General features: G+C 40.2%; 6 protein-coding genes across 11 annotated transcripts in view; 4 read left to right on the plus strand and 2 right to left on the minus strand.

The window, feature by feature from the left end:
* The window catches only part of slc5a6b (solute carrier family 5 member 6), a 50,162-nt gene extending 48,292 nt beyond the window's left edge, over window positions 1-1,870 (minus strand). For 2 of the 3 annotated variants that reach the window (XR_007815206.1, XM_018681745.1), the window contains exons 1-2: window positions 1,790-1,870; window positions 1,581-1,628 (exon numbers count right to left, since the gene is read on the minus strand). The gene's annotated coding sequence lies outside the window, so the exon portion shown is untranslated. Of the gene's footprint in view, window positions 1-1,580; window positions 1,678-1,789 lie in introns of all 3 variants that reach the window. The other variant, XM_018681746.2, reaches the window with a different exon arrangement.
* Window positions 1,850-4,467, plus strand: cenpo (centromere protein O). Its single transcript, XM_018681750.2, has 6 exons — window positions 1,850-1,988; window positions 2,146-2,297; window positions 2,533-2,689; window positions 2,776-3,047; window positions 3,866-4,025; window positions 4,257-4,467. The coding sequence occupies exons 1-6, from the start codon at window positions 1,967-1,969 to the stop codon at window positions 4,364-4,366; spliced, it is 873 nt and encodes a 290-aa protein (XP_018537266.1). The 5' UTR covers window positions 1,850-1,966; the 3' UTR covers window positions 4,367-4,467.
* Window positions 4,265-5,571, minus strand: LOC108886743 (uncharacterized). Its single transcript, XM_018681756.2, has 2 exons — window positions 5,236-5,571; window positions 4,265-5,159 (listed from the first exon to the last, which is right to left on the minus strand). Exon 2 carries the CDS (start codon window positions 5,146-5,148, stop codon window positions 4,525-4,527), a length of 624 nt encoding a protein of 207 aa, XP_018537272.1. The 5' UTR covers window positions 5,149-5,159; window positions 5,236-5,571; the 3' UTR covers window positions 4,265-4,524.
* Window positions 5,572-6,232: 661 nt separating this feature from the next.
* On the plus strand, window positions 6,233-9,617 carry tp53i3 (tumor protein p53 inducible protein 3). The gene is given in 8 exon segments (XM_018681749.2): window positions 6,233-6,395; window positions 7,108-7,183; window positions 7,334-7,507; window positions 7,629-7,709; window positions 7,711-7,897; window positions 8,196-8,408; window positions 8,668-8,864; window positions 9,069-9,617. Coding segments are annotated over 7 exon segments (1,107 nt in total). The 5' UTR covers window positions 6,233-6,395; window positions 7,108-7,129; the 3' UTR covers window positions 9,270-9,617.
* A 644-nt stretch (window positions 9,618-10,261) lies between these two features.
* Window positions 10,262-16,145, plus strand: dnajc5gb (DnaJ (Hsp40) homolog, subfamily C, member 5 gamma b). Of its 4 annotated transcripts, none has more exons than XM_018681752.2 (6): window positions 10,262-10,446; window positions 10,734-10,892; window positions 11,792-12,005; window positions 12,167-12,320; window positions 13,544-13,600; window positions 14,662-16,145. In XM_018681752.2, exons 2-6 carry the CDS (start codon window positions 10,774-10,776, stop codon window positions 14,760-14,762), a joined length of 645 nt encoding a protein of 214 aa, XP_018537268.1. In that variant the 5' UTR covers window positions 10,262-10,446; window positions 10,734-10,773; the 3' UTR covers window positions 14,763-16,145. The 4 variants fall into 4 exon arrangements, with proteins under 4 accessions (XP_018537268.1, XP_018537267.1, XP_018537269.1 ...); XM_018681751.2 differs by having other exon boundaries at window positions 10,263-10,446; window positions 10,757-10,892; XM_018681753.2 differs by having other exon boundaries at window positions 10,263-10,446; window positions 10,757-10,892; window positions 13,547-13,600.
* A 78-nt stretch (window positions 16,146-16,223) lies between these two features.
* On the plus strand, window positions 16,224-19,860 carry LOC108886739 (zinc transporter 2). Its single transcript, XM_018681747.2, has 8 exons — window positions 16,224-16,404; window positions 16,552-16,760; window positions 17,275-17,421; window positions 18,011-18,164; window positions 18,259-18,469; window positions 18,993-19,098; window positions 19,195-19,329; window positions 19,539-19,860. The coding sequence occupies exons 1-8, from the start codon at window positions 16,340-16,342 to the stop codon at window positions 19,670-19,672; spliced, it is 1,161 nt and encodes a 386-aa protein (XP_018537263.1). The 5' UTR covers window positions 16,224-16,339; the 3' UTR covers window positions 19,673-19,860.
* Window positions 19,861-19,932: the final 72 nt, after the last annotated feature.

Consider the following 19,932-nt stretch of genomic DNA (forward strand, 5'->3'; position numbering starts at 1 on the left):
AATGTCAGTAAATTGTGAAAAAGCTCTCAGGCGACATCTTCAACCCACAACCAACAAAGTCCAACAAAGGGTTTAAAAAACAGAAAATGTTTATGGTTTAGAAGCTGGAAATGTCTCGTTTTTCTTGGAGAGTTCCTTAAAACAATAAACTGATCAAAACTGCTGCTAATTAATTTTCTTTCTAATTATCACTGCAGCTTTAGCTGACTGGCACAGACACAAACCCTCACACCCTGGATTCCCCTGAGCTGGTTTTCTGACTGGTCTTACTTCTTTCTCAGATTAACAGATGAAAGATTAAATCACTGGCGCCTTTCCCCCGTCACTTAAACTGACCTGTTTGCAGCAGAAAAGCACTGTTAACCTCCAGTCTGTGAAAAGGGACCCAGTGTAGACAAACCGAGGTCACATAACCTCTGTGTCAACTTTCCCCCAACAATCCTGTTCCAAAAATACTGAGTGCTGTTTTGGAAATGTGAGGTTTAAAGGGGAAGTGTGCTGCCACTCTGCTGTCTGCTGGCACTGTGTATACAGTACCAAAAAGACAAACAGCAGCTGAGGGTTTTGCAGGTCAGAGATATCCAAAGTTCCAACAAGCACTGCCTGCCACAGCAGAGGGAGGTTTCTAAATCTGTTTTGAATTGTTCGTTTTTTCCTCCTCAGATTATGCCTGCATGTTTTTTTTGGCTTCGTGCAGATTAAAAAGTTTTAGTTAATCCTTTTATTAATCAAGATAGACACTAAATCAGTTAGTAAACTAATAATCTTTAGGTTTTGGATTGTTAGTTGGACAAAACAAGCAATATACAGACATGACCTTCAGCTGTGGGAAATAGCAATTGATTGGTTTTGCTAGTCCAACATTTTATAGACAAAAATCAGTAAAATAATCAGAAGATTAATCCATAACGCATAATCCATAAAATTGTTTTCTGTTGATAAATCAGACTGTTTTCTCAATTAGCTCTTAAATGTTAGCAATCAGACACATGCTCCCCTTGCAACTTCAACTGATCAACTGATCCAAAAAATAAAAAATAAAAAGAAAAAGATAAAAATAAAAAACGTCAATTTAGTAGATAATAAAATAGAGGGAGCAGCAAAGCCTCACATTTTGGAAGCTTCATAAACAACTCAAATGATTTAACAGTTATCAAATTAGTTTGATTTATCTTTATGTCAATTGATTAACTGACTGATCAGCTCAGATCAAACCAACAAGCAAACAAACTAACAAAAGGTTACTACAGGAGAGAGCACAAAATACAGGAAGGTCACTATAAAATAACTTAAGTGCTGCAGATAGGAATAATGCAAAAATATTAAAGTGACTTTTACTTCACTGGGCTGGAAGCTGCAGCAACTTTATCTATATTAATTATAAATAACTAATGTTGGTATTTCTCTGATGGTGGTCACTGCACCCATGTGACCCTCAAATCTCTGACAGCTGCTGCTTAACTCAAATGAATATGAGGAAACATTAAGGGAAAATAATCTTGGTCAAAATAATATCACATACAAATGCAAATGGGAGCGGTGTAGGTATGAACAGGTGAAATCACACGGGACGGACTCACCTTTAGAAGCCAGCACTGCTGTTATCCGGGTGGAGAAGTGTTACTATGCTGAGTGTTCAAGAGTGCAACGTTAATCAAACAACTTGTTTGAATATTTCTGAGGATAAAAACAAGAGCTGAAGACAGAACAGAGACCACGTTTTCTAGACAAAACACTGAAATTATCATTTCTTCTGTCGTTTTCATAAAGTATTAAATTAAGCCACTACCTGCTCTCGATCTTCCATGTGGTTACAAACAGTTTTGGAGTTTACTTCCGGGTTGCGCTTGTGGGCGGTGTCGCATCAATGATGACGTAGCAGGAGCCGCCAAAATCAAAACCCCGCAACTTGTAGCGACTATTTCCACATTATCAAACACGATATAATAAAACAAGTTTGTAAAACATGGAGGGAGCGTCTACGAGAGGTGAGTCCGACCGTGGGAAAGCTAACTATGTCTGTGAAGGAGTTTGTTTTGACGCTGCGTTAGCTAATGCTAGTAGTTTATAGAGCTAACATATGTGTCCGTTTGAGAGCTGAGAATAGAGAACGTGTTTGTGTGTTTGTTTTTGTTTAATGCGCAGGTGTGTTAAGTCACCTGAGTCTGCTGGAGGTTCAGGCACGGAGCCGTAAGACTCAGCCTCAGCAGCGGAGTCGTGTGAAGGAGCTGAAGGCTGAAGCTGAGGCGCTGATGATCCAGAGAGACAAGCTGAAGGCAGAGATACAGACACACGAGGTGAGACATGATGTCAGAAAATCATGGATAAACATCTGTTTAGATGGCACAAAATGTCAGTGGTGGTACACTTACTCAAGTACTGTACTTAAGAACAAATTTGAGGTACTTGTACTTTACTTATGTATTTCCCTTTTCTGCTACTTGGTGTCAAAGCATCATAACAACTGATTTTATCTGAGGAAACTAAAATGTCACCATGTGTGTTACTAACTTTACACCATCCTTTCTACAGAGACTTCAGAAACTGAGGATGTCTATGGACAAACAGTGTCCACGTGAACAAGAGGAGGAGGAGGAAATGGATGAAGACTCAGAGGACTCACAACTACTGCGGCTGATGGCCAGACACACACATCTGAAAGATCTTCTACACGCTCATCACCTCATTGGTACTGACAACCAGCTGTTTTTTTTTTTTTTTATTTCACCCATGTATTATTCATTTGACCTCTCTGTTTATTGGTGACTTCTCCAGGTGGGTACGACATCATTAAAACTCATCAAGGTAAAGGAGTGTGTGTGTCCGTAGCGACGTCCTACGAGGGCGTCTGCTTAGACACCTACAATCTGGAGATCGACCTGAAGCCAAAGCTGAGGATCAGTCGTCACAACGTCCCCCCGTTCATCCCCCTGAACAGCCTCGCCGAGCAGAGCAACATGCAGACAAACATCAGGGCTTTTCTGGACACCCTCAGCCGCCATCTCAACGCCTTTGCTGGTCGCAAGCAGCAGCTGAAGCTTCTGAAGGTGCCAGACTTTACTGTTTTTTGTTGTTGTTGTTAAAGACTGAGACTGACTAGAGAGTTGACAAGTGAAATTGTCATGAAAATGAGTAAGGAATTAAACCTATACTGGATTTTTTGGTGCTGATAAGAGGTCGGGAGGCAGGGACTATCACTGGACTGACACATAGAGACAAACAACCATTCACAGCTACAGGCAGTTTAGAGTCACCAATTAACCCATGCAGAAGAGCCCAGGGTGAATAATGTAAAACTGAAATACTGTAGTCTTTTTAGAAGTCGTTTTATTATGATTTTAAATATTCCAACACTTAGACCAACAAATCGGGAACTCTCCTGCTGTGAGGCGACAGTGCTGTGTTCTGATATTTGCTTCCTTCAAGCAAGCGGTGCTGTAACATTTTTGATGAGGTTTGTTCAGATTTAGTTATGAAAAAGTTAATGATAATGTACAGAGGCTAGAGAACATTCATTATAATAAAGCATAACTGTTGAATTATACACTTTATTTATTATCAAAGCTGAAAGTTACAGTAAATACCACAGTATTTTAGAGGTAGAACAATTACTTGATGAGTCAATCCACAGAAAATTAACTGGCACCCAGTTTAATAAGTATTTTAACTTAAAATAGCAGCTTCAGAGACATTTTGATGTTACACTGATTAGGAATAAGGAGAACAGGGCCTCTGTTTTTCCCACTTCACGCCTCGAACCTTTAAATGGTTTGTGTGTCCAGGATTATTTGCTCATAATGACAGTAACAGTGGGATGAGGTTTAATGCTAATTTTTTCCCCTGACTGTCCTCTCGTCTGTTATAGGAGCAACATAAGTCCGTCGAAGTGATGGAGAGTAACGTCTTGTGTTCGATACTGGTGCTGATGTTGACTGTGCCGAGAGAGAAGACGGCTGTTCTCTGCACGTTGGACTACACTGACCACACCAGATGCCTTCCCACGAGAGTCCACTTTGACTGTGAAGGTAGGATTGTCGACTCCAACAGATACAGCAGCGTTTAAGCCAGTTAGTTTGTTAAATATGTTCAGAGTATTCAAACAAGAAACTGGTGAAAATATGCCTCTTGGTCGTCTGTAATGGAAGTATTGAATTCTACATGTTCAAATAAGAGAATACCTTTCTAACTAATATGCTAGAGCCGCTTTAATGCACCCACATTTCCTAGTAACAGTTACTTTTTTTTATTTTTTGCAGACAAGGAGCTTCCTGATTCTCCAGAGTGGAAGAAAAACTGCCACCTTCTCATGGAGACTCCAGTGCACACAGCTTTGTTAACCATGAAAAAGATGGGGAATATTGTTTAATCTAAAATATTGAAGCTCTGTTTTTACATTTAATGAAACAATATGTACATACTTCATTCTCATTGTTTATAATAAAACATTTTTGTTCTTGGTGTAGCGAATGTCGAGGTATTGAGCTGTAAAAAGTTGCGTTAATGACTCCAAACTTTCAGGTTCCTCTACAGAGGTTCCACAAGTATTTCCACGCTGCCTTTGTCTTTGAGACTTTCTATAAACGCCGTCACCCTCTTGTGTAAATTCTCCTTCTGGAGCTGCCTCACCCTCTCCAGTTCCTCTCTGGCTTTCTGCTGTTGCCTCACCAGCTCTTTTTCTGATATTGAGTCAATAGTTGCAATATTTTTCATCTGCAGGAGAGACACGTTGCTCTGGATGTTGCCTCTGTGTCTCACAGGACTCGTGGGTTTAACCGACGATGGTGGTGGAGCTGATATTGACCGACCCTGCTCCACCGGTTCAGATCCCTTGCTGTGATGCTGGGGTTTGCTGGAGTGCAGTCTTCCGCCGTCAGATGTGTGAATCCCTCTGAAGTGCTCCTCTGCGTTCTTGTGTTCTCCGATTTCTTTCATGGCGATGTTGACTGTGGCTTTAGGTTCACAGACTTTCACCATCACCACTCTTCTCTGTTCGTTCATCAGCGAGTCTCGTCTTTGCTGAAGCATTTTGCGGGTGTAGCGGTACTGTTTGTCCAGCATGTTGAGTTTATGCCGGAGATCTCTGTCCTCCTTTTGGTTCAACACTCTCAGCTCTCTCTGCGGCACAGGTCTCATGTAGATTTGATCCATTTGTATAAGGGCTAGAAGGAGTGATACATCTTTTTCAGTCCATTAAGTGGTTTATTTTTAAATTAAAGCCACAGATGTCTTTCCTACCTGAGCCGTGTGCATCATCCCCCAGTTATACAGCAGTGTCTGCTGCTATGGCTGCCTCAGCGTGTGTAATATAATAGCCCCATTGTATCTGAAGTAAAGTGGATGGGACTGTTGGTCAATGCAAGAGTGTTATTGGTAATTGTGCACTGACACATTCCTGAGAGATTAAATTTCAAGTTGCCTTCAGAGCACAGTCACAGGGCTTCTCACAGGTTGGACATTAAATGAATAACAATGATTCAGCTTGTGTTTCCTCTGGTTTTCTGCAGCTGTCAGATTTTGGGGAATAATAAAACTACAGCTTCTAACTCACATGATGTTTCACTGTTTGAGGTCTAAGTTATATTTTACGTTTTGGTGATAGTGTTGGAATATTGGGCTACAGTATTCCAGTTTTACATTATCAATAATATCACAGCAAATCTGCACATTGAACACAGATAATGTGCAGAATCTTATTAGATTTCTTAAACAACATTTTAATTTTACTGAGGTCAAAAGTCCCCCAGTGAAATTAAACATTTCTAAGAAATTATTTCTTAGACCAAAAAAATCTTAATTTCCCCCCATTATCATTAGTTATTTAACTATATTTTGGTTAATTTTATCTCCTTATATGATGATATTATGTTTACTCTCCACTAGAGCTGAAATGGTTAGAAAAATTAGTAGTTATTTAAGTTGATTTAAAAAAAAAAGAAGACATTTTAAGATACCATCTTGGGCTCTGGAAACTTATTGAACATTTTTCAGACAAAACAATGAATTAATTGATAGTGAAAATGCTCAATATTCACTGGAAATTAAACACAGGTGCATCCCTTATCTCCACACTACAATTTTACTTTAGTTTAGCCTGAAAATAGTTAAATTCGACATAAAACACATCAGAATCAGACTTAAAACTATGTAACTGTGTAACAAAACAGTTAAAATCCCCCAGATTTCCAGGAACATTTCAGAAAAAGAAAAGTTAATTATTGTGCAATAGTCTTTTAACACGTCCTGTCATATGGCAGAAAGCAAAGCCTGCCCCCTCTCTTAGTTTGATCCCTCCCGCGCCAAACAGGAGCCGGGTCTGGATCACGATGGCACCTCAAAACTTCCCAAAAACTCTCTCAGTTCTCTCAGAGCTGATGACCTGTTGACATCTTAAGCTGGTAAGTTCATTTTTTAAACGATTTAATATCATTTACAGGCGACAGAGCGCTGCACAGCCAGACGAGCAGCTACTGCACTACTGCATAAACCGGTGCATTTTCTACGTCTTATCCGACCTCTGAAACAACTTAATCGAACGTTGTATCAGTTAAAACACTTTGATCAAACAGTCTTAAGTTTTAACGACCTGAACGTCTGACTCTACCGCGCAGGCGCGTCGCGTAACGTTCGGTTACGTAATTGTGGGCTCTTCGCTGACCGCTGATCTCTTTCATATCAATACTGAACCACATTACTATTACTCACGCTTCCTGCTCTCTTCTTCTTTCATCTCATCTTCCTTTTTCTTCTGTTAAATAGTTTTGTTATTAACACCCCTGTTCTCTGCCAAAGCCAAATGATTCACAATTCGTCATGTTTTGACATGTCCTGGCTCACCCAAATTACTAAATAATATTCATAATTCTGGCCTGTCTTTTGTGGTATTTACTTGATGATAGTTTGACCTCTGTGTGCTCATGCAAGTCTGGAAATACTGAGTATTTTATTGGTTATTCATGCAGTTATCAACAAATTTTCCAGTCATTTGTTATATTGTTTTTCATAAATGAAGGTATAATTCTGTTTCTGTAAGAGCTGGTGCTCTTCTGTCTGTTCAGGAATGATAATAACTAACTAACCTTTCTTTTTATTTCCTGTACAACTTCACAGTTGCCACTGCTGGGACCATCAAATGCATCACATCCTGCACACTGGAAGATTTCTACTAGGAAACTCCTACCAGACAGTGAGTGTTTAAAACAGCAGATTAAAAGCTTTCACAAAGTTGCTTCAGGTAACCTTGCTGTTGTTTATGTTATGTTGTTGTCACACCAGTTATAGGGTACGAAGGTGTGTATATTGAAAAAATGTAAATCTCTCTTACTTCCTTTTCAAGACCTGGCGCAAGTGTTGCTCGAGTGTTGCCAAGATGATGCAGGCGGTGTGTGTTGACAAACCAGGAGGACCAGAGAATTTGCTGCTGCGGACCATCCCCAGACCTCGACCTAAAGACGGAGAAGTCCTGATTAAAGTTCACGCCACTGCCCTCAACAGAGCAGATTTATTACAGGTATGACACAGAGTGCGCACAGTACAGTCAGCTGTAAATATGATTGTCCATCTAATGTGAGTCACTGTGGTTGATCCTGATTCTGAAACACATCTGAGCTCATACAAACCGGTCTCATTAGAGGCGAGGACTGTACCCACCTCCCCCAGGTGAGAGTGACATCATCGGCCTGGAGGTGGCTGGGACTGTGGATACTCTGGGCCCCAGGGGTGAAAAGAGGCTGGAGGCCGGACGACAGGGTGATGGCTTTGCTCTGTGGAGGAGGATACGCAGAATATGTCGCCGTGCCTGAGGAGCTTCTCATGCCCGTCCCCCGTCATCTCACACTCAGCCAGGCTGCGGCCATCCCAGAGGCCTGGCTCACTGCTTTTCAGCTGCTGGCTCTCGTAGGTATGCTAATCTGTAGTAGCATTCAGTAACATACGGTAACATGGAAAAGGGCGTTTAGAGAGTCATGTAGGCAGTTTACAAAAAGGAAAACACAACCAAGGCCAGACAAGTTCCTAATACTTTAAGAAAAATTAATAAAACTCTACCTTCTATCCTTTTTTCTTTTATGGTGTTAGTTTTATTTTATGTTTCACTTGAAGCACGTTGTAACTGTTTTGATAAAAGCTGCAGAAATAGTAAAAATTAATCTTTTAAAAAAGGAGACACAACCACATGCCATCTGTCTGCTCTGTCACAGCTCAGGTGAAGGAGGGTGAGGTGGTGCTGGCTCATGCTGGAGCCAGCGGAGTAGGAACAGCTGCTGTTCAGCTGGTCCGTCTGTTTGGTGCCGTGCCCGTCGTTACCGCGGGGAGCCCAGAGAAGCTGAAGATGGCCGAGGAACTGGGAGCAGCAGCTGGGTTCAACTACAAAGAGGAAAACTTTGCGCAGGCAGTTCACGACTTCACAGGAGGTGAAATATGTAGCTGTGCTGACAGCTCACTGTGCTGCAGAGTCACTCTGCTGTCTTTGCTGATAAGCTGTCATTTCTGTAATGTGTTTACACGGATCTTCCTGGTACAGTGATTTATCAGAAAATGTTGCAGAGTCCTGCAGAATTTTTCTTGGATCTTCAGCCATGTTAGTAACTGTTGCTCAGGATGTTGCCTCTTGGAGATTCAGTGTGCAGCTGATGCACAGTTCATCAGAATAACCACATTGTAATTTCACAGGAAGGGGAGCAGACGTCATACTCGACTGCATTGGTGGGTGTAACTGGGAGCAAAATGTGAGCTGCTTGGCCACCGATGGCAGGTGGGTGCTGTACGGCACCATGGGTGGCCGGGTGGTGGAGGGAGATCTTCTGGGTAAACTGCTCTCCAAGAGAGGACACTTGCTCAGCAGCCTCCTCCGCTCTCGCAGTCTTCAGGTGAGAATTCAAACGGAGCAAACACACGACACACCAGCTGTGTCTCTCCATCGCTGCATGTGAACACACTGACTCAGATTGAATGAATATTCAACAGGTCCACATTTCGCTGAGCACTCTGTGTCTCATTTTCTACAATGAAGCCTCAGAAGTTGATTTTACACATCTGCAACCAAGACTGATTCTGGCATTTTCTCCTCACAGTACAAAGCAGACCTGGTCAGAGCTTTTTCACACCGAGTGTTACCGCACTTCTCAGACCAGGCTGTCTCCCTGAGGCCGGTGATCGACAGTACGTTCAACCTGGAGGACATCGCAGAGGCTCACAGGCACATGGAGGCCAACAAGAACATGGGGAAGATTATCATTAATGTGACTCCACAGAAACAAGAAACTCAGTGCTGAACAGCTGCAGCAATATTAACAGAAATATAACATCTCTGTAGAAATGTACATTTGATTTATGTGAAGGAATCACACAACACAGTGTTACTTGATTTGTCTCACACAAATGTTGATCAACTGAAGTGTTATAATAGTGATAAGTGATTGAGGATTACCCAATTCTAAATGTTTATATCAGTGTTGTGTTCAAGCTACAGTTATTGTTTAATAATTTTTCTATTTTTTAAGTTCACAAAATGAAAAATAATAGTGCATTTATAGTAGAGGAAAGGCACATTTTTAATGTCTGTTTGCTGTAGTAGTTGTATTTGCGTCTTTTCACTTCAAAAATAAATAGAAAATGTGTAATTTAGCCTCCAACTGTTTATAATTAATTACAGTCATGCATTATTTCACCTTACAGCTTTGCTGACTTTCTGTTTGCCTGATGCATTATTTGGTTATAATTTCTCAAAAACAACCATACATCTAATTATTATAATTATTTTGCATCATTTTCCAAAACATTTCCTGGGCAGAACCGTGTAATTATGGTATTGATTACAGGGAAAATAGAGACACCATGTAAACCACTTAGTGCACTTGAAATTAATTAATTCTAATTAATTCTCTTTTAGTCAGTGCCCAGATGAAATGTGTCCACAGGCAAGTATATGGTATAATTGTACATGCAGTGTACAGTGGCATAACTATTATGATGGTGAAATTAATAAAAGATTTTTATTTTTATTTTTTTTAAAAGAACAACCACGTGGATTTAAATGAAACTTTTCCTTCATGGAAATTACAGGTTTTGCCGTAATAGGCACCAAAGAACAAGAACCTTCACAGGAAATTACAGACCTATAAAATAAAGTGTTTATTATTTTAAATTAAATTGAGAATAGATTAACGCACTAAGTAGATTATATTAATTAAAAAGTATTTGCATCTCTTTTTTTTTTTTCTTCTTCTTCTTTTCTTTTTTTTTTTTTTTTTGAAGAAACTTTATTGACTTGTCAAACTTCCTGCTTCTCCGCTGCGGCTCCTCGGAACTTTTTCTCCCTGACATGAGGAGACGCGTTTAACCAGCGGAAGCCGGGGACCAGCTTCACTTCATGGGACGAACTTTAAGCCGACCAGAGGACAGTGTTCGGACTCTATGATTCGACCAGAAACATCGATATTTATTGATCCAGTAAGAACAATTTAACTTGTAACTTCCTCATAATAACGCAGCCCGGCTTCAGTGAGCTAGGTCATTTAGCAGTTTGTCATGAGTTGACCCCGCAGGGTTTAACACGAGAAGTAAAACCTGTTAAACTAAACTCCTCATGTTTATTTTAATGTTAACCAGGTTAAATAATCAGTACCATGAGCTGTCAGGACTTCCAGCATGTTTAACTTCACTTTTTATACGTTTTATTTACTTCCTCACCCAACTTAAAGTAACTTTGATCAGTTTATTCGTACTGTATCTGTCAGTGTTTGTGGTTTTTGTGTCTCAGCCACTAAATCCTGAATCATGGAGGACCCGGACAGAGGAGGACCTCAGAGGAAAATGTCAACAGCAGGAGACAGTTTGTACAAAGTCCTGGGCCTGGAGAAAGGAGCAACTCCAGAGGAAATAAAGAAGGCGTACAGGTGTGTTCATGAACATGAATTATACTGCTGCACGTAATATTATAAACAGCACTTTATTAGGAACACCTGTGTATCCAGTCAGCCAATCACATGGCAGCAGTGCAGTGCATAAAGTCAGGAGCTGCAGTTAATGTTCACATCAAACATAAAAATCTGATATCAGTGACTTTGACCGAGCCAGGGTTGTCAGTGCCTGACAGGTCAGTGTTTCTGAAACTACTGATGTTCTGGGACTGTCACACACACACACACAGTTTTTACTCACGGTGGGGCCATAAACAAAAACAACAACACCCTTGTTGATTAGAGATGTCAAAGGAGAGAGGCCAGATTGGTCGGAGCGGACAGAAAACCCGCCGTGTGCCACAGTCCAGGCTGGTGGACTGTGAGGAACGTTTTCTTTGGGCCTACCAATCACTCATCTGATCATGTTCATTCCCTCTTGGCTGCAGTTTGTCAGCATGATGATGCACCAGAAATTCAACACTTCCTTTAACAACTTCTCTTAAAAAAATAGAACAAACAACATGAAAATCCACGTCGGTGCACGAACAAGAAACAAGCTCGAGGTCATGCCGTATTTTTGTGTGTGAATAAGACATATTTGCTTATAAAAGGTTAATGATGTGCATTTTCCTGGCAGAGATCTGAATAAATGTCAATTTATAGTGTTTGGGTTGAACATCTCATTCTACTTGCTTGCTACACCAAAAAGTGACACTTTAAATAATGAAATAGTGCTGTTTTCTTCCAGTCTATTGTGCATATATAGACATAAGTTTACTGAGTGTAGTCGCCTAGTTTTTGTACTTGAAAAGCGATCTGAATTCACAGTGAGCAGCTCTTCTTTAGTTCCTGATCACTGCAGCACTTTAATCAAACTAAACCTCATATTCCAGGAAGCTGGCGTTGAGGCATCATCCCGATAAGAACCCAGACAACCCAGAAGCTGCTGAGAGATTCAAAGAGATCAACAATGCCAACTCCATCCTCAGCGACGAGAACAAACGGAAGATCTACGATGAGTTCGGCTCCATGGGCCTGTACGTGGCGGAGCAGTTCGGCGACGAGAGCGTGAAATACTACTTCCTCATGACTAAGTGCTGGTTCAAGGTGAGCTGTCTGAGCAGGTGTCTGTGGTGGTGGTTAGTTTAATCAAGGCAGGGGTTTGAATTCTGTCTCACTCAAATAACATCGCACTCTCTTTTTTTCTTTTGTAAAGTGTAGGCAAAGTGTATATACACTGACATTCATTTTCTTTCCCTTGTGTTTAGGCACTTATGGTGTGCTGCGGTATTTTCACCTGCTGCTGCTGTTTCTGCTGCTGCTGTTTCTGCTGTGGGAAGATGAAATCGTCAGAGGAGGAGGAGAATTTCGTCTACATGGATCCAGACGACCTGGAGAGAGAGATGAGAGAACAGGATGCAGGTGAGGGGCTTTAATTTGCACTGGAGACGGAGACTGTTCACACACAGAAAATACAAGTCAGCCTCTGGAGAATCGCCTTACATTGTCTAGTTTATTTCTGTATAATAGATAAAAGGCAAAGCTAAAAACTAAGTGTTCTTTAGCATTTGATGATCCAGTCCAGTAGAGTTCAAAACCAAAACATCACACTGATCACGCATTAAACATATTCTACTTCTGCTCTTTATTGTGAGTGTTTTTTTGTTAAATACAGAGTGAAAACACATGATAACTGAGGTCAGAGATCCTGTCACGAGACGTCAATGAGCAGCACATTTATGTTCCAGTTTGGTGTCATTAAATAACAAAGAATGCTCAAAGGATAAAAGCTTCATTTGTGCCATTTAGGAGACAGTTTCTCTGATCTGTCACTTCTCCTGGAAAAAGATAGTAAGAGTCCTCACATGACAGCACAGAATTTCATTTTTGTAAATTGGATGCATCCGATGTCTAAACCAGGAAGCCTGTTTATGCTGTTTGCAGCCTGGTTTTGTTGGGGCTGTTTATTTGTGATTAATAAGAAAGAACTCGGAGTAAATAAAAGCGAGTAAGGATGGACACATTTATTGCTATTTTTGGGACAAATTCAAGTTGGAGATTTTTTGAATGTCAGCCTGTTTTCTGAATATTCAGAGACGGGGTTATGTCAGAAAGCCTTTTAGCTGTTATTATTATTCATATTAGAAGATGCCAGTTTTATTTCTGTGCAGCAGACATGCAGCTGGAGCCAGAGGCTGGTTAGTTTAGCTCAACATAAAAACTGGAAACACAACAGCAACTAGTGTAGCTCTGTTGGAAGTTACCTGACATCTGCTCCCGGCCAAGAAATATTTGACTATATTTTAAAACAGCAAATTGTGATTTTCACACTTTGGTTTTGTACAGATTAAACAAATGAGATAAAACATGTTGATAAGTGAGCTTTAGTGGTGCTGGAAGACAGATTTTTTCTACCTTTTGACAGAGCTAGGCTGATAGTTTCCCATCTTTACCTTTTGCTGGATGTAACTACAGTTGTTTTGATCGTCTCATCTATCTCTTGGCGAGGAAGTGAATACATTGGGCTACACCCCGACTGTTTCTTTAAATCCCGCCCCACTGTTGTCGTCTTTATGTGTTTCCAGCCACAGTATTATCTTAGGAAGCAGCTTGTGGTTTGCTCAGTGTTAAATTCTGTTTCACAGCAGGAGGCGATGTAATAGTTATTCAGCCGAGCCCTAGCGCTGCCGAAAACAAATCAGGTAAAGTTCTCTTCAGGTAACGTTTGCTAACCTCGGCTGACTGCTGCTCTGTGCTGCTTTATTTTACCAGCAGTGTTCAAGTTCATGTTGTGGCAGTTTCAGACACAGCTGGCCCTGGGCATGGGCTGTGTCCCTGCCAAATCACACACTAACAGTTTACTCAACACTAATTTGTGTAAATGCAGCAGGATGCAATGTCCCTTAATCGCTTTGCTTGCTTTCACTTATCACCTATTAGTGTTGAACATAGTGGAAAAGTCATACACGAAAAAATGCTACAGCTAAAGATCCAGAGCAGTGGTTCTCAAGCTGGGAGATACTTTTAGGATCCCACATGAGTTTGGGAGATTATTTCAGAGGAGATGATTGTATTTATTCCAACCTTACACATGTCTTATCACCTATTTTTTCAGATTTTCCCAACTGGGGGAAGTAGTTTTAAACCTTTTGCTCTCTGTCAATTAAAAAAACTAATGTCTTTTAGCTATTCTAAACCATATGCACATCAAGGTTTACACACTCCAAGTTTGAGAACCAGTGATCTCAGGTGACTTACTGCTCTCTGTGGAAGCTACTAAAAATAAATAAATGAAAACCAGTCAGTAAAACTGCAGTCAGAATTGATTCAAGGCTTTTCATTCTGCGTTTTCTCTGTCATAAGCTGTTGTTTCGTTTTAGCATTTGCTCCGTTCTCTTTCTTCCTAATGCTCGAATATATAAATTTCTATGTTTCTGTTTAAGGTCATGTCTTTAAATATCATGTTTTTTTCTGACAAACCCAAAAATTTTCAATTTACATTTTTATAAAATGGAGAAAAGCAGCAAATCCTCACATTTAAAAAGCAGGAGGCGGCAAATATTTGGTTGAACAACGGAAATAATTATTAAAATTTTTCAGAGGAATAATATACGGTATAAAGATATGATACTGTGATAAACATAAATATAGTTATGAATACAAGTAAGTGTATTTGAAAACATTTGAAACAAACAGTTATATAAATAGAAGTCAGTAGCTGTCAGTTTTCATTTCAAACCCTCTGGTTTTTTTGCACCTGCAGGTGAAAACGCACCGATCGTGATCCAGCCTCACATGACTGACCGTCCTTTGGGGCCTGGAGACACTCAGCTGGCACACACAGGCGAGGGAATGAATAAATGAACGAATGAACGAGTGAGTCGAGTCGAGCTTCAGACTCTGGACTGTCATGAAACCAGGTCGTGGCTGTGCTGATTGTTTTCAAAGTGTCTGATGATGAGTGTAAAAACAGTGTCTGTGTTTATGCGTTTGTGTTCATCTCAGAGATGTATTTGTTTACATGAATCACGCAGCAATTTGATTGTGCCATAGTTAGTTTTTTTTTTTTTTTAATGCCAATGGGTTTGTCTTTGATCCAGTCTCATATTTATTTTTTAAACATTTTATTTTTCAGTATATTGGGCAGAATCTGTGCATCAGCAACTAACGACAAAGCCGTGCAGATCAAAGCTCTGGTTATTGTTTTCATGTGCACTTTAAAATAGTAAAATCCTAAACCTGCCATGATGCATTTTGGCTCAATGTCAGAAATGTTTTAATGTTTTTTTTTTTTTTAAATAAGCCAATTCATGTTTCTCAGATTGTTAGAGGGCAACCACATGAGATATGAGGTGTTCAGTCATATTGCACATAGATACATATTATAGAAACAAGATAAAGGGCTGGAGCAATGAATTTCCATCAAAATTAAATAAATGTACAGTGTTGTAATTATGATTTATGACAGAATATTTGTTTAAAATCCTGTACATAGCCCAGTGAGAATTAATAATGTAACGCTGACACATTTACTGTTGGTTAGTTTGCTGTACCTGCACATTTTGTGACCTCAAAGATAAAACACAAGGGAGGGTGAATCATTTTAAAAAAGGTACTGATAATGATCGCACAAACCCTAACTTTTCCTACACTTGAATCTGGAGCCAACACTGTTTTTTGCCAATTTTTTTCGGTTTCTCTGTTCAACCTGACGTGATCCAGGTGTGTGAGACGACTTACTGCCTGTAGGAGCAGTGAATAAGTACAGGGATCAGGTAAATTCATAAATATATTTTTGATTGGAAGCTTTTTGACAAAATTGAGTGTGTATTAATATAAAGCCTTAAGTTATGTCACCTTTGATCATGTTTATATTATGTTTTATATTTCTGCTGGGTGTGCTTCATCAGGTTTCGTTTATACAAATCTGAATCTAATGGTATTTGTGTATCATTTTCAACATTTGATCTCTTTTTCTTCAGCACGAAAAGGTCGACTTTCACAGACTGTCAGACAGTTTAGTTAACTCACAGAAGTGCCTGAATACAAGTGGGATCAACTGTTTTTTTTAAAGATAATTCACATTTTTTGATCAGGGATTTTAAAGAAAAGGTGTATATTTTGTTTCATCATCTCAGCATTCCCAGGTATTTTACCTCTTTCAACTTTTACATGTTTTCACACTCTTTGTTTCTATGAAATTAATGTTTGTCTGATCAAATAAACTTGGGCGATACTGGAAATATCTTACAGTTGTCTTGTAATTGTTGCAGTTTTCAGTTAATGACCAGCACCTTTGAGCTCAGGAACCTGCCATTGGCTCCTGTTGCGCTCCACCCCTGACAGATAACACACGTGTGTTAGAGCAGGTGGCGAGTTGTTGAGCTTCACTTTACACTAGTTAAAATTAGGGAGTCCCTGAAGTGTAATCACCTGAGGATATGGAGTCATCAACAGATTCAGAGAAACAACATCTGATTGAGGCTCATTTGGTGCCTCTTAGATGGTATGTTTTTGTTTTGTTTTATTCTCTCATAAACACTCTTATTCAGCACAGATGGCTTCTACTTTCTTACTATTAACCATCTTAACTGTACATTTTTTTAAACAATAATTTATCAGGAAACCAGGAAACAATTCTGTTTTCTCTTAGGATGAGTTCTCCAGAGGAAAAACACTCAGACTCTGGATCAGAGTTCAGTGACGATGCCTCCAGTGTGGACAGTCTGTGGCAAAGCGAGCAGCTCTGTCAGGAGACGGACACGATGTCCAGAGCTGAAAGTGACGCAAGACGTTTGGCCAGGAAGAAACTTTTCATCGCCTGCGCTGTCAGCCTCGTGTTCATGACCGGGGAGGTGATCGGTAAGATCAAAAATGTATAAAATTCCTCCCCCTGACACACATGTATCTAATTTAGGAAGTTAATTTTGAACATATATATATAGATGGTGGAAAGTAACTAAGAATATTTACTCAAGTACTGTACTTAACTATAACTTTGAAGTGGTTATACAAAGACTTTTTACTCCACTGAATTTATCTCAAATCAATTTTTAAGATATAAGATATGATTGTCTTTATATATGAAATAACCACAAAACTATGCATCATTGGTAAAATTTAACTTTAAACTTCAGCTGTTTCTAAAGCTGAATAATAATGAAGATCTTAAATGTTTAAAACAAGTGAGACAGGCTTTTTTTTTTCAATTGTTTGTCACTACCTCATTGTTTGAATTGAGCTACACAAACTTGTCCTGCCTGAAAGTCGCTAATTTCAATATATCTGACTGTAACATGTCTAAACCTTATTTTAATCCCCCCAACACACACACATTTGTCCTCTGACAGTCTGCGGGGGTTTCTCTCCTCTGCAGGTGGATATGCTGCTGGCAGTCTGGCCATCATGACCGACGCAGCTCATCTTCTAACTGACTTTGGGAGCATCGCCATCAACATCTTCTCTCTGTGGATCTCATCCAGGCCTCAAACACAAACCATGACCTTTGGGTGGCACCGAGCAGGTGAGAAAATAACTTGTGTTTTGTTGGTTAAAAATAAATTTCCTGGTAGTGTTGTGGACTAAACTTTACTAAACTTCTTCCTATCGTACAACCATGGGACTATGATGTGTGCTTGGTAGACTTACCAGCAAATATGTGAAGCAGCTCCAATGATTCCTTCAAGCCTTTCACTTCTCTGAGTTTCTTCTTCATCTTGTTGTTGGAGTCATTTTAGCTCAGTGCCCACTTCTAGTAAGGTTAGCCACTGAACCACTTCCAGCTCTTGATCGTAGGTCTTCTGCGATCTCTTTTAGTGAAGAATGATTCACACAAGTGGCTGTAACCCACACCTCCAAACTTATTTCACTGATTGGACTCCAAGTTTCCAAACACCTGACTCCACTTAGCTCTTGTTGAGGTGATTAGCTGAGACTTTTTCCAACCTACACTGTGAATGTTAAAATAGATTGTGTTTATTGACAGTTGTGGCTTATATTTTAAGATAAATTTATCCATAAATGCAGATAATTCCAAGGGGTTTCGCTCCTTTTTTAAATGTTTATAAATGTTCTGTGTTTTGTATGACTCTCCCAGCTGTTGTGTTACACAGAGATCTTGGGCGTGTTGTTGTCAGTCGTGTCCATTTGGGCTGTGACAACAGTGCTGGTCTTATCAGCCGCACAGAGGATCGCTGACGGAGACTACGACATCAACAGTCAGATCATGTTAATAACCTCAGGTTGTGCTGTTGGGGTCAACGTCCTGTGAGTAGCGTGAGCTCACTTCCTTCCTTACTGATTATTTTGTCGTCTGGGTGAGACGGCGGTCAGAGAACAGTTTTGACTTTATTTTATTCAGGATGGTGCTGGTCCTCCATCAGTCCGGTGCCTCTCACGGCCACAGTCACGGGTCTTCTACCGGTCGGCTGCAGAGGGAAGGGGAACGTCAGAAACGTGGTCACACTCATGGGCACGGCAACGCCAGCGTGAAGGCGGCCTTCATCCACGTCGTGGGAGATCTGCTGCAAAGTGTCGGGGTCCTGCTGGCCGCCACCATCATCCACTTCTGGGTCAGTGTCGCCAAAACACTCAAGAAATCATCACTTCTAATAAACTGCACTGTTATGCTATCCTATTAGCTTTCCACTGCTGAAAATAGTATAAAATATTCACTCTCGTTTGAGTCACATTTGCTCAAACTGCAGGACCAAGTCATTTTATTTAGCCTTTTTTGAAAAACTAAACTACAGATTTTTGAGGTTTATTTTTTTATAGATTTATGTCTTAAGAACAGGTGGGCTGCCACAGACAGGGCTGAGAAATTATAATAATTATAAATAATTATAATAAAGTGGCAATACAAAGATAAAAATACACTTAAAAGGCCTCTAATTCCCTGAGACTGGTTGTAAGCATGAGTCACAAGCACACTGGGTGTAACCAACTTATTCTGACAAATTTGGGACACAGAGCTGCACAGCATGAGTCAAACTGGTCCAAAATGATTATATATTTAGAGGAGTGCAGTATCAGCAGACTCTTATTCTCTGGTTTATAATTTTTCTTTTAATCATATTTCTGTTTTCCTCACAGCCTGAATATAAAGTTGCAGATCCAATATGTACGTTCGTGTTCTCAGTTCTTGTTATTGGGACGACGTTTCCAGTCACCAAGGACGTTCTCAGGATACTGATGGAGGGTAAACACACTTTTCTATGCACGTGGTGACATTATAATTGTAAGAGCTTCAGTTTATTTTATGGGCAGTGAGTGTTTTATCTGTGTGTGTCTGCAGGTGCTCCTCAGGACATTAACTCCAACACTGTGAGAGAGCTGCTGCTGTCCGTCAGAGGAATCGTGGCTGTTCACAGTTTGCACGCGTGGAGTCTCAACATGACTCAGGCTTTACTTTCTGTCCACGTGGTCACAGGTAAAATCAATAATGCTAATCTGAACTCCACACAGCCTGAGTGTAGAGGATGTGGAGGAAGTTTAACATCTCTGTATACAATAATAAGACAAATCTCCTCATATACACACACAGATGAGGGAGTAAGCCTTTGTGGAAATAGTTTGCAAAGGGAATTTAAATGAATAAATCTCATTACTCAAAGAAAATGTCTGTGTTTGTGTCCTCAGAGGAAGATACTGATCCGCAGATCGTCCTCCTAAAGGCAACAAAGCTCCTGCGCTCTGAGTTTTGTTTCTCCAGCATCACAATCCAAGTGGAGTGTCACAGTAACACCGCTCACAGTACAGCGGCTGTAAGATGACAAAACTGAGGCAGGAGGTTCCCGAAGCGTCGGTTGTTCCTGCTTTAACAGCCTCCTACTCCACCCTGTCTGAGCGGCTAATGGTGCAACTGAACATTTTTTGTTTTGGTTGCTGAATCATAGAAATGTGTCTCAAATGGTACATAAGTGAAATGTGTTTTATACAATAATATATTTATATAATACTATATTATGAGTTTTTATGGTGGGTTTGTGTTGTTAAATTGAGCCTATAGGTTCATATATCTCTGTGATAGTCA

This window comes from Lates calcarifer, linkage group LG19 (assembly GCF_001640805.2).
Source record: "Lates calcarifer isolate ASB-BC8 linkage group LG19, TLL_Latcal_v3, whole genome shotgun sequence".
Lineage (NCBI taxonomy): Eukaryota > Metazoa > Chordata > Actinopteri > Centropomidae > Lates > Lates calcarifer.